This window comes from Panthera onca, chromosome A1, assembly GCF_046562875.1.
Source record: "Panthera onca isolate mPanOnc1 chromosome A1, mPanOnc1 haplotype 2, whole genome shotgun sequence".
NCBI classification, from domain to species: domain Eukaryota; kingdom Metazoa; phylum Chordata; class Mammalia; order Carnivora; family Felidae; genus Panthera; species Panthera onca.
In genome coordinates this window covers 130,159,536-130,172,730 of record NC_138339.1, presented here as the reverse complement: position 1 = coordinate 130,172,730, position 13,195 = coordinate 130,159,536, and the positions used below count along the sequence as shown (strand labels likewise).

The 13,195-nt window shown below is 48.6% G+C and overlaps 1 protein-coding gene across 6 annotated transcripts in view; it reads right to left on the bottom strand.

Moving 5' to 3' along the window:
- Positions 1-13,195, bottom strand: part of P4HA2 (prolyl 4-hydroxylase subunit alpha 2) — a 33,995-nt gene that overhangs the window by 7,193 nt on the left and 13,607 nt on the right. For all 6 annotated transcript variants that reach the window (XR_009611122.2, XM_060636194.2, XM_060636198.2 and 3 more), the window contains 6 exons: positions 12,732-12,869; positions 8,894-9,133; positions 7,191-7,384; positions 5,972-6,148; positions 2,899-2,969; positions 2,568-2,667 (listed from right to left, as the gene is read on the bottom strand). Coding sequence is in view for 5 of the 6 variants with exons in the window: in XM_060636194.2 (XP_060492177.1) it covers positions 2,568-2,667; positions 2,899-2,969; positions 5,972-6,148; positions 7,191-7,384; positions 8,894-9,133; positions 12,732-12,869 (920 nt within the window). In the remaining variant the exon portion in view is untranslated. The remainder of the gene's footprint in view (positions 1-2,567; positions 2,668-2,898; positions 2,970-5,971; positions 6,149-7,190; positions 7,385-8,893; positions 9,134-12,731; positions 12,870-13,195) is intronic.

Below are 13,195 nucleotides of genomic sequence, written 5' to 3'. Positions count from 1 at the left end.
GAGCATCTGACTCTTGATTTCAGGTCAGGTCATGATCTCACTGTCTTGAGACTGAACTCCACATTGGGCTCTGTGCTGGGTGTGGAGGCTGGTTGAAATTCTCTCTCTCTCGCTCTCCCTCTGCCCCTCCTCTGCTCGTGCGTGCGCTATCTCTACAAAACAAACAAACAAAAACTGATTCCTGTGAGGAGGTATTCATTTTAATCTTTAGATGTGTTGTTACAAAAGTATTAAGAGTCAGTCATTTGAAAGACATGGGGATTTATGATATTTAGGTCACAGTGAAGACACACACAAAAATGGTCAGAAATTACTTTTCTAGTAAGGCTGAGACATCAAGTCATAAGTGTCTTCAATCCTGCCAGTGTAGCATCTCTTCCACTATCAGACAAGCCTTCGTCTAATTCATAAGAAAGCCTCAATTGCCCTTTCTCCTCCAAAAGATCTACAGCAAACATCGACTACAAGTGACAGAGTATCAATAGGGAGCATAAGCATCAGCTCCTTTCCAGAAGCCTGTAATATTCTGAAGGACCAGGGACTAGAGACTTTTGCTGGTGCCGAGGCTCTAATGACACTTTAAATGGTCCATGTGGAATGAGCACTTAGAAGCAAGTGCTGAAACCCAGGTTGCTGTCCCCCAGACCGTGTAGGGTCAAAGCTTTCAACACTGCTGGCTGGCAAAGGAAATGCCAAGCTCCTAGAAGAAGGCAAACAAAAACGGGGCCTTAGCCCCTGGGCAGCTGTGGTCTGGGTCTTCCAGAAGAGCCCCAACATCAAGAGTTCCTCCATAGGGAGTCCTGGCATTCAGATCCCAGTCATCAATTCAGCTACAACATGATGACAGGCCTGACAAGATGGAGCCAGGGTTGTGGCAGATAAGCTAGTCCAAGTACGAAGCTTCTGCCTTTTAGATTTCATGTGAGATAAGGTAGAGAGGGTATAGCAGGGAAGCCAGCCAGGAGGGCACCATGAGCAGAGTCCCACCCACTCTTCTCAGCCCATTGGTTTAAAGCATGCAATCAGCCAATCAAGCAGAATGTCATCCTCGATGGGGGCAGTGAGAGTCCTAACACTGGCTCCAACAGTGGCAGATGTCTTAACAACAACAAATCTGCTCCACGAAGATATGGATCACAACAAAGCCAACAGGGATGCACCAAGTGCACTGAAAGTCCCTACCACTCTTAAAAAGGTGAAAGTAGGAGAAGTGATCAAAATCCTCCACTGATGGGCTTGTTTACAGAACTACATTAAAATTAAATTAAGCTTACAAACTCAACACTAGCTTGGGCTGAACTAAAGATTATATAAAACTTTCACAAGAATGAAAGGTAATCAGCAAGTTTTCAAAAACTGGTGGTGGGGTGGGGTTGGGGGGAGCGGAGCGCCTGGGTGGCTCAGCTGGTTAAGCATCCAACTGATCATAATCTCACAGATCATGGGTTTGAGACCCACGTCGTGCTCTGTGCTGACAGCTCACAGCCTGGAGTCTGCTTCAGATTCTGTGTCTCCCTCTCTCTGCCCCTCTCCTGTCTGTGTGTGTGCTCTCTCTTTCTCAAAAATAAATAAAAATAAAAAATAAAATAGACTAGAATAGACTAAAATAAAATAAAATAAAATAAAGTAAAACAAAATTAGTGGATTTCAAACAAATCCATAAAGAAGACTTTCAAAATCCAAAAGAAGACTTTTCTGATTGGTGTCACAGCTACAGGAAAAAAAAAAATCAGTGATTTGCTTGAGTGTATCCTGCAAAAGTTCTGAGAACCTTTTCCAAATGATCTTCAATATTCTAATGAAATCTATTGTTGATCAGATCCAAATGCCAAGCATCAAGATGAAAGGAGCAATCCTGAAATACAGAGAAACTCTAGCCAGAAAGACAGACCCAGGGGACTCTTAAAAAATGCCAACAGGTCATCACTTTACAATAGTACCCAGAAGTTCCAATGTTCAGAAGGGAGGATGGCCAGAACTGATTTGAATTCAATATACTACAGAGAATACATTAATTAGGAGCTTCACTCAGCTTTCATGTGTCTTTACAATCACCTTGGAAATAAAGGCAGGAAGCCAGGGTTCCACAGGGGGTACTTTGAAAAAAGCACTCCACTCTCACCATCCTCTCCAGGCCTCTCACTTTTCCTACCAATGTATCTCAGGACACGTCACCTCCAAGTGCATGTGAATCATGTGCATCAGAACCAAGACCTTTGAAGGTATTTACAGCTCTCTTAGAAGTGTCCTTAAAACCACTCAGGATTTCAGCTTCCAAAGTCAAGAAGACACAACGGGCCTGCCATGCCCACCACTGATCCCTAGCTCCTACTATGATACTTGGATACAGAGAAGATAATCAACATTTGTTGAATGCTAACTGTTGGAATGACAGTAGGCATGCTTAATTCTGGCTTCCCTGTGTGAGGTCATTTCATATTCATATCGTTGTGCAGTCATACAGTTCATTGGGCAAGCCTCCCTAAGTCTGGCCATGGGCACCCTGGGAGACCATGTAGCCAGAAATACACACTTCCCAACCACAGGGTCACAGGGACCAGCCATACCTGAAGCAATTCTGCAGTCTTTACTGTTAGCCCTGTGATGTGCTGCATCCGACGATTCACTCGAGCCACAACAGGGTCATCATCCTCCTCCAGCCATGAGCTAAGTCAAAAGAGGGAGAAACAGGAAGGTTGGGAAGGCAGCTTAGGTGAGATCCTTCACTCTCCCCCCAGAATCAGGGCCAGCACAGGGTGCGTATTGTAAGTAGGGATGGTGCCAGCAAGTAGAACAAGCCAAGCCAAGCTCCCTTGAGTACAGACTAGGAAGCCCTGGAAAGAGGGCTTGAGCAGCCACCCCCCTCCCACCACCACTACTGCCATCACCTCTGCTAACCTTTTGGAAACCCTGTAGCTGGCCACAGTGAGGACGCCTGTCTTGGGGTCACGAACAGTGGCTCGTGCAAGCTGGAAGACAGGAAGAGAGGCACACTTATCCTTCTTTGTCTTGAGTGTTTTCCCAGAGAGACTGGGGCCAGACCCACCAGTCAGACCAGTGAGGGAGGAAGACTTTCAGGCAGTGGCTCTGGCCAAGGCAACGTGATCCTGCAAGCCAGGCAAGGTGGTAGTCTGAGGCCTCGACATTCCTACTCTGCTGCTGCCCCACTCGGTCATTGCCTAGCCCTGGGTGCTGCCCAGGTCTGTGCTGTATGCAGAATTACACCTGTGGAGTCTTCTTTATCCATTGCCTCATCTTCCTGGACAGACTGCTTTCTCACCAGGCCCACAAACTGCCCCTGACTGAACACCACCTGTGCTTGGCTGCTCCCACTGTATTCAGACAGTGTTACCATCCCAGAGCCTGAGGCCTTCTGAACCACAGCAGCCTCCTGTGCCAAGAAACCTACGCAAACACCCTCCTGCTGCACCAGCTCACACCGGACTCCCACTGCTGTGAAGAGGAAAGATAGGAAGCACGGTTTCTACTCACTTAGGGGCCTCACAAGGTCAGATGACAGAATCCAGAAAGGACTCTACGAGTTGAAATATGTGAACTAATGCTTGGAAGCCACCTACCTCCACATACACACTCATACACACACATACACAAATACCCCTAACCTACCTCATCTCCCCCTCAGTCTCCACAGACAGGTGCAATGATGCTCCCAAGAATCACCTGGCTGCCCAAAGTCAGCCCCACCATGCTTCAACTGTGGGCCGTCCTAATGACCTCACATGGGTAGGACCACAGACCCAGATACCCCCACCCCAACACTTCCCCTTAATTTCAATTAATATTTAATTAATACTTAATGAGTACCTACTATGTGCCTGGCACTACACTGGTGACCAAGACATCGCCCCTGCCCTCACACACCTCAATCAAGTAAAGAAGGCAAAAGACTAGCTGCCTAATTGCAGCACAACATGGTAAGAGCTGAGAGTGGGGTAAGCTTACAGTCTGTGGGAGCTTAGTCTATACAGTCAGGAATGGTCAGGGGAAGACCACCTAGCTGAGACTTGAAGGGTAAGCAGGAGTTAGCCAAGTAGGGGAATGTTACAGTAACAGGGAAGGAACAGCAATGCAGAGGCCCAGAGATGAATATGGGTGTGGCACCATGACTGTAGATTAGAAGTTAGATGTAAGAGATGAGAGTAGGCCAAAGAGGCAAGTGAGGACTGGGCCTGGAAGCAAGCTTGTGGCCAATCAGAAACAGGAAAGGCAGGTGAGGGACACTCACAATCTGACAGAGGTCAGGCCAAGAGCTGATGGCAGAAGGGATGGAGAAGTGTGACTGGACCAGAAGATTGGCCAGGAGATCACCGAACAGGGACACTGCTGCTGCAGCAAGTTCTGGCAACACGGCAGTGCACCCAGGACAGAGGGCTTCCCTAAGCTCCCAACTACGATTCCTCCTGATAACAAGTGCGGCTGCAGCCAGACCCCACCCAAACATCTGAGCCTCGGTGCTCGCTGGACATCCACAATGAGGCTGTGGGCAGCTGTGTTCTGCTACAAGAGACAGACAGGGCTATTTTCAAAGCAAGCCAGGGACCCAAAAAAGCAGCTGCCAGGCATTCCCTGCAGACCAAGTTAAGTTCATGGTTCCTACTTCAAAGCCAGAATAGCATCTGTCCCTCACAGGCTCCGGAAAGGAGAGGTCAGCTTTTAATGGCCAACATGTCATGGCTTCTATTCAAAGACAAGTTTTCTCCCCACTACACTGCCCCTGCCACACACATGTATACACACACACCCATCGTGAATACACACACAGAAATGCTGCAGTGCCTTGGTCTGAAAGACAAGTGAGGAATGTCTCAGGAGGTCATGGCATAACAAACCCTCTCTTGCCCGGCAACCAGGAAAACAGTTTTCTTCCTTGGCTGACTCTGCAGCTGTCCCAGGGAGTGGAAAGGGAGGTCCTGGACCCTGTTCTCCACACGCACTGGCTACACCATCCCTTAGCAACATCAACGGCTGATTCTGAGTGCTCGATGTCCTAGTACCTCAAGCCAAGGTCGCTTCAAATTGAGGTGCAGGGGCCAAGATAGGAACCTGTTTTCTGTTTCTCCACAAGTGTTGGGCCTCCTGGCCACTACCAGTCTATTAGGAGCACAGCAATACAGGATCTAACTAAATCCCTCCTTGTAATCACCAATGATAAGAGAAGGGTGGGAACATAACACCAAATGGTTCTCTTTGAAAGACGTCAAATAGAAACAAGTCTTCTATGAACTAGAAATATAAGAATAATTTTATAGCCTGATGACAAATGTATAAAAACCAACAGCCAACTGTATACTTAGTAGTGAAATACCATAGGAATCCCCAGGAAATTCAGGAACAAGACCAGGATGTATACTGTTAACAATGCTCATGGAGTTCTGAGCAGTTCAGAGGAACTGTAATTACTGGGAAGGAGAAAACAAAATTTTCCCTATTTGCAGTTGATAACAGTGTCTGGGCTACGTAAGAGAATCAGCTAAAAACCCAAAGAAGAATGAGACAGTTGAGCAACCAGGTGCAAACTACACCTGTTTCCTCGTGGGTAAAATGAAAACAATGACATAATATGTTTAAGAGACGTGATAGTTAATATATGTTAAGCACTCAGAACAGGGCCTGCCATACTTAAGAACTCAGTAAACATTAGCTATTACTAAAAAATATATTTTTATGATCAATACTTCAGCATATAATACACTAACACTAGAGACCTAATTGAACAACATAACTAGTAAAAACCAGTGAGGCCTTCTGTCCTAGCACTTGGCTGTTCACATTGGTTCCTTCAGTTTTCCTCACCATTGGACCAGGAACCCATAAGGTCAAATTGTGCAGTATCTCAGCACCCAGACAGCAGACTCATGCTAGTATCAGAAAAGGCCAGCTGAATAAACAAAGAAATCACTCCATGGTACCAGGGATGAGGTGGCCAGGAAGGAAGTGCAGAGATACCTACTTTGGGTTTCGCGATCTCCTTGATCCTCTCGATTTCCTCATCAGACATGACATCATAGTACCTGACGATGTGCGGACTGTCCCACTCATCCTCTTCTTTGAAGGGGGCGATGAGAAGCTGTGGTGTTCTGTTGCCATGGTGATACCTACAGAAAAGCCTCTTCTGCCTCCGGGGAGTCTGGAGAGCACACAGAGCGAGAGGTCCTGAGCAAAGTGCGTCTTAAACCTCGGACCCAGGCTGGCTTGGTGCAGAGGCTGGTCTCACATGTCGTGTCCAGCAGCTGCTCCCTTCTGCCCCACCAGAGAAGAAACAAGAGCCACTCAGCTTGACTGAGAGAAATGATACCCCACAAATCATGTAAAGTTTCTCCTCTTCCAAGAATTCTTCACGTCCACAAGTGCTGTGGCACAGGGTGATCCCTGACCCCTCTCACAGAGATATTAAAAGGTCAGAAGGGCTGACGCTGGGGAGAACCCATTCCAGGTGGAGGAGCCAGTGGGAGGTAAGCAGACATGGGCATGGAAAAGGCCCAGAGACCGCCTCACACCTGAGCCTCCTGGAGGAAGCAATGGAATCCCAAGGTTCTCAAAAGCCAGTGACACCTGAGACTAAGCTGTAGCTACTATTGTATCTTTACTACACAGACCACAACTTCCCTTTGGGCCACATCCACACTCATGGTTTTCCTCAGAGCATGGGTCAAGCAGAAGCTGGGCATGCTGGGATGGGAAGGGGAGCTTGGTAATAACTTAGAGAATTGAAATTATGCCTGTGGGGTGCCTGGGTGGCTCAACTGGTTAAGTGTCCAACTCTTGATTTCGGCTCAGGTCATGATCTCAGAGTTTGTGAGTTCAAGCCCCACATCAGGCTCTGGACTAACAGTGTGGAGCCTGCTTGGGATTCTCTCTCTCTCTCTCTCTCTCTCTCTCTCTCTCTCTCTCTCTCTGCCCTCCCTCACACTGTCTCTCTCTCTCTCTCTCAAAATACATAAATAAAGTTCAAAAAAAGAAAGAAAGAAACTCTGCCTGGATCATCAGGGGAGACAGTCTCACAATCCTACACCTCAGAGAACACCCATAGGTCAGCCACAGCAGAGGCTACAAAGAACTGGGGAAGAAGTTGAGGAAACGGCCTACACACAGAGGAACACCCTCCCCAAATGTGCTCGTCCAGAGCTGAAATCTAGGTCCACATGTAGGACCCAGCCATGTTTTCTCACCAGTTTGACACCCTCCCCACGACAGAGACTCTCATAGATATCCCTCTCAGGCAGGTAGTCCACAGGCCTCTCATAGATGCTTTCCTGTGTTGCTAGCCCAGCTTCTGTCTGATTTGACAACACTTTTTCTCTTTCTTCCTCCAACAACTGTTCAAAGTACCGCAGATTCCCTCCAGCTCGTTCATGGCTCGGGTCTAGAAAGAGCAAAGAACAAGAAGGAAAAGGAAACCACAAACATCTGTTAGATCGCTCAGAGAAATTATCCTGTAAGTGGTTTTCTCTCCCGGCAGCTCACTTTGCACGCAGCATTCTGCTTTTCCACAGCACCTAACGAGGCTCATCGGTCAAAGCGGGGAAAACTGACACAGGCTCTCCCTGCTCCATCAGAGATGCGAAAGGAACAATAGACTGGGGGACACTTAGCCGGCCACACAAGGGGTCTCCTCTCAGGCCTCCCTGAAGGGCCCATGGGCACAGGCCTAGAGAAGGAGTACAGACTCTTGCTGCCTCCTCCCCACTTGGCTGAGTCATTTACACCCATGCCCTAGAGTACACCCATTACTAGTGACCGCATCACATGCTGATCACAACAAGAAGGCAGGCTGAAATACTGGCAAAAAGAACAGCCACGACAATGCCACAGCTTCATTTTGTGTGCCTCAATAACACAAAGGAGTACACTTGACAGGATTACTGTGCCACTCCATAGCTGAGGAAACTGAGGTCCAAAGATATTAAAAGATTTAGGTTAAGGTTATGCAGAAAAGGAATCCAGGCATCCTGACTCCCGGTCCAAGGCTCTTACTAACATGAAAGGATCTATAAAGCTCTCTGCCCACATCAGTCTTACAGGACAATCATAGGCTAGGGGGCATCAGACTCAAGGCTCATGAAAAACAGCAGCTGGTCTATGAAATTCTCGACTGTGATAATTCCATATGTTAGTAAGAGGTGGAACAGATAGATTTTAAAGACACACTGCTGGGGCATATGGGTGGCTCAGTCAGTTGAGCATCCGACTTCGGCTCAGGTCATGATCTCATGGTTTGTGGGTTCAAGCCCCACGTCAGGCTCTGTGCTGTCAGCTCAGAGCCTAGAGCCTGCTTCAGATTCTGTGTCTCCCCCTCTCTCTGCCCCTCCCCCACTTGCGCATGCTCTCTCTCTCTCTCTCTCTCTCTCTCTCTGTGTGTCTCTCTCAAAATGAATAAACATGTTTAAAAATCCAAATTTAAAAAGAAAAAGACACAGTGCTTCTGATCTCCTTCAATCCAACACCACAAGACATTCTAAACACCAATGCCATACCAAATCCCACCAGTAAGACCTCAGACCTCTAACTAATGGGGCAGGCCTCTGTCACTGCACAAACCCTCAAGTGCCTCTTGAGCTGTTCCTGACACTGTGAAGGCTCTCTATCCCGCAGAGCAGCAGAGGCACTGCAGCACTGGATTCCTATTTAAAAAGGGAGTGTATAGGACGACAGGTCTGAGGGTATCCATCAGCAACTGGGCAAGGGCTCAGGCCAGAAATAAGGTGAGTAAAGAACTAGGTGGCAGATGGAATAGGCCTGAAAGCAGTTAAGGCATTAGTCACTGGCCAGGTGACATGTGAGACTGGCTCAGTCCCAGGACAGTGGCCAGCAGAGTGACCAGTTCTCCTGCCAGCTTCCCATCAGCTCTGACCTTCCCCTAGAACATACTTACCAAGAGAAAGCAGGCGGCGGGTGAGCTCCAGGGCACGGTGTAGGTCACCCAACTGGAAAACAGCATAGCTCAGGTAGTCCAGCACCTGGGCCTTGGTTGTGGTGCCCTCCTCCCCAGCATCGAGTTGCTTTAGCACCTGCTCCATCCACAGGACCGTATGGTAATAGTCGCCTTCATTGTAGGCTGAGCGGCCCATCCCAAAGCAGTCATCCACACTCAGCACTGCCTGGTACTTGGTTCCTGCAGCAGGAGAGGCCAATGGTCAGTCTCCAAAGAGCCTCTGCGCTGGCAGAAAGATAATCACATTGAGGAAGCCTGGACGAGTGGAAGGTGGGGGGTGGGAGGGTATCATCCCAGCTGAGTTCCACCATGGCTTCAGACCATGCACTTCAAAGTGAGCACAGAGAGGCTGGTCCTGCCTCAGACTGGAGTTCACAGCCAACCTCCCAGCTGCAGACTCCCCTTCTCCCATGTGGGAAGGGGCCTTTGTTGTGGAGAAACCCAGGAAGCCCAGAAAGTAGTATTCGGAAGAGTATGAAGGTCCTGTGAGCCACAGAGGAGATGTCTGTTGGCCAGCTGGCCATATCAGACAGACTGGGAGGGAGAAAAATTAGGTGAATATAAAACAAAGAACTTATGTGGCAGCTAAAGCCACAGATGAGGATAATCACTTCCAGCAAGAGTACAAGGCAAGAGTAGGGAAGGTGGCTAAGGTCAGAACCCCACAGATCACCTGCAGAGAAAGGACAAAGAGTAACACTGAGAAGGACCTAAGAGGTAGTAGCACAAACAATGCCAGGAGTGCTGTGGGGCAGATGCCAAGGGAAGTCAAGAGCCAAGCCTGCAGTGTCAGCTTTGACCATTAGATGGCGGGGACCTTGGTGAGCATCTATTCTACAGGTCCTGCCTGGGCTCAGCACTGTACAGTGACAATGAAGGTAGTTTCAAGTCAAGGACAATATATGGTATGCCAGCTACAGAAACATGTAGGATTTAGGGTGGGGGCAAAGTGGGAGGGACGATGAGTGAATTCCTCAGGGAACGATGAGAAAGCAGGTCTCACGAAGAGGAAAGAAGAGCTGTGACCCTCCCTGGAAAGTGAGGGAATCTCTGTTAACTCTCTTAACAACTTAGGCAAGGGTGACATGGAAGAGCTGCCTCAGAGGGAGTTCTTTCTGCCTGATGTCCAAGATGGGGCTCTGTCCACAATAAAACCCCTGTTGCAATGGGTCGGGTACTTCAGAGACTGGGGTCTGTTTGCCCTGATGGCTCAGCAACAGACAACGTGGGATAGGAAGGTGAGGAGGGTAGGTGGAGTTAGTAGACAGGCCAGAGATGAAGGGGTTCCTTGAGCCCCTGGCCATCATCCTTGGGCCTGCACAGATCTTTGGCTCTGTAGGCCCAGGAACTAACAGTGATGGAGTCAGTATAACACAGCAGCTGAGCTAGATGGACAAAGCTGGGTCTATGTGGGCCTCACTATGGCAACCACCAGCTGTGTGACTATGAGTAAGTTACTTAGGCTCTCTGACTCTCAGTCCCCTTACATCTAAAGTAAACACCATCAATTTTAGAGGACTTGAACAAGAATTCAACGAGATAATGCACAAAGATGTCTTCTATGATCCCCAGGATGCTAATAATCAGTAGCAACTATCAGCATGTCTCACAAAAGCCAAGAATGTCAACAATAGCTCCCAGATACTCAGCATCCTCCCCAGAAGCCAATCAAAAGTCTACCCGCTGGAGAGTGCTCCCTGGAGAGTACCGGCTGACCTGAGTGCTGAAGGGCAATCAGACATGAGACCCAGCAGATGTGGGTAAAGGTACTTCTGCAGAGGGTGTGGGATGGGCAAAGGAGCTGAGGGGTGGGTAGCTTAGTACAAATTTAATACGCAGTATGGACAAGGAAGAGAGGGAGAGGGCTCCATGCAAGACTCAAAGATCACACATAGGTGGAATTTGGGTTTAGCAGTTAAAGTTAAGCTTTGTGATCAGGAGCTGATATAAACAGATATGTGCTTGCAACTGCATGGAGAGTGCTTTTAAGGAGTGACGTGACAGGTCAAAATCACATATTTCAACACTACAGTTGAGAAATAAGGCTCCATGAGGCTGGAGTCAGGGCCTCCAAGTAAAGAAGACATGATAAGAGAGGTAGAATCCACAGACCTTGGTATTCTGACTTGGGCAGCCAGTGGATGGAGGTGCTTTTTGCTCAGGTAAGGAGTGAGGGAGGAGGAGAGGCATTTCAAAAGCAGATGAGGATTTCAGTTTGGAACATGTGACTTTGGAGGTGCCCACAAAACACCCAAGTAGAGATGCCCCATAGGCATTTGCCTATACTGGTTGGAAGCTCAGGAGACAAGCCTTGATAGGAAACACAAATCTGGATATCATCCAGGTAAAGGTGATGCCTCAAATGATGGCAATGGCTGGGCTCACCTGGAGAAGGTGCTTAGGGAAAAACACAAGGTAAAAGAATCCTGGGGAAGAACTCCCTTCCACCCCTCACTCTCCCTCCAGGACATGCATGGGTCTGTTAACTACATGTACAAAGTCAATGCTTGAGTGTGGTTCTCTCCTCCTACCAAACATTCTCACAGCTATAGGGTGAACAGATCCTGCAGGTGCCCTGAGGGGCCTTCTCTCTCTAGCCTCATGGCCTGGCTTGATCCAAGACCTGATTGAGGCAGGAATAAGAAGTCTACACTGCTTCCCATTGACTCACCAGACTCCTCAGGGCCAAAATTCTAAGCTTTGACTAGCCAACAACAGAGTGCCTCTTTCTCCCACACACTGTGATACCCTGGGCTTATGCCTCCTCCAGGGTCCCATAGGTGAATGGCATCAAAGGTCTAATAGGGTCTAAGTGAATCCCTGGTCTTATTGGTCTCTAACAGTCCCCTAAGCCCAATATGTCTTGTTGTAAACATACTGAGGCAATCATGGGAAAGGGGCCTGTTTAAAAGAGAGAGAGAGAGAGAGAGAGAGAGAGTGTGTGCAAAAGTGAGAGAGAGCACAAAGGCCGAAAAGAGAAGAGAGATCAGTGCCCCAGAATTCAAAGGAGCCAGAGTATCAGGAACACTGGGATAATCAGTGTGCCAACTGCTGCTGAAAAGTTAAAGAACATTATGCCTGAAACCCATCCACTAGCTTTAGCAGCTGAGTGGCCACTGGTAACCTGGCAGGGGCAAGACTGGCGGATGGGGGGCAAAGAGCCAGACTTTGCATGTTTAGGAGGACATGGGAACCAAGAAGTGCAGACCATGTGGATGGCTATCCAGCAATCTAACCAGGAGGGCAAAGAGATCCATCAGCAGTAGAGACTCAAAGGGCCTTGAATCCTGAGGGAGGGGTTTGTAAAATGAGTAAGAACAGACAGTGCATGTGAGCTCACAGATAAGAGCCAAGAGAGGTGGGCCAAGAATGAACAGGGCAGAGACTATAACTGAGGACACACAGGACACAGGGCAGTGAGTCCAGAGATCAGCCTTTGGCAAAAAGAAATCAGAGGGTGTGGGGACAGAAGCAGGTCTGAAAGCAGATCTGAGCAGTGCTCTGGGGGCAGAGTCTGAGGGGTCCTGAGCAGCAGCCTTAGTTTTCTCTGAGAGGGGAGAGGAGAGGGTGTGGGAGGCAGGTTGGGAGGGGCTGACGGGAGGCGGCTGCCAGGGAGTGAGGGAACTGGCACCATGGGAAACCCAAGACAGATCACCACCAGCACTGACAGCATGCCTGACAGTCCACCAACCACAAACTGGCAGTAGCTCCAGCCCTGTTCAGATGCCATTACAGACACACACACACTGGACAGGTAAAGCCTTGAGAGGTAAGGTACCTGGAAGTTGCCCTTTGGAAATGGTGTCTGGGTCCAGCTTGTATGTGTCCTGAAGTCTCATGAGGGCCTTGGCAGCTCCCATTTCGTCCTCTTCAGTGGGGAAGAACTGCCGCTGCACAGAGAGGTTGGCAATAAAACCTTCCAAATGAGAGTGAGAACAAGAAGTTACCCTTGATCCAAGGGCACAATTCCACCTGGGATCAGAGAGGTACCCACTGGAGGGTTTCTAACTAGTGCAATCTCCCTGCCCCCTCCCTCAAAGGCTGCTTGCCCCTCTTCCAGGAAGCCCACCCTGATAACTCCAGTCCATGGAGATCTCTTTTTTTTAAGTTTATTTATTTTGAGTGATAGCATGCACACACAAATGGAGGAGGGACAGAAAGAGAGAGAGAATTTCAAGCAGACTCCATGCCACCAATACAGAGCCCGATACGAGGCTCGATCCCATGAACCGGGAGGTCATG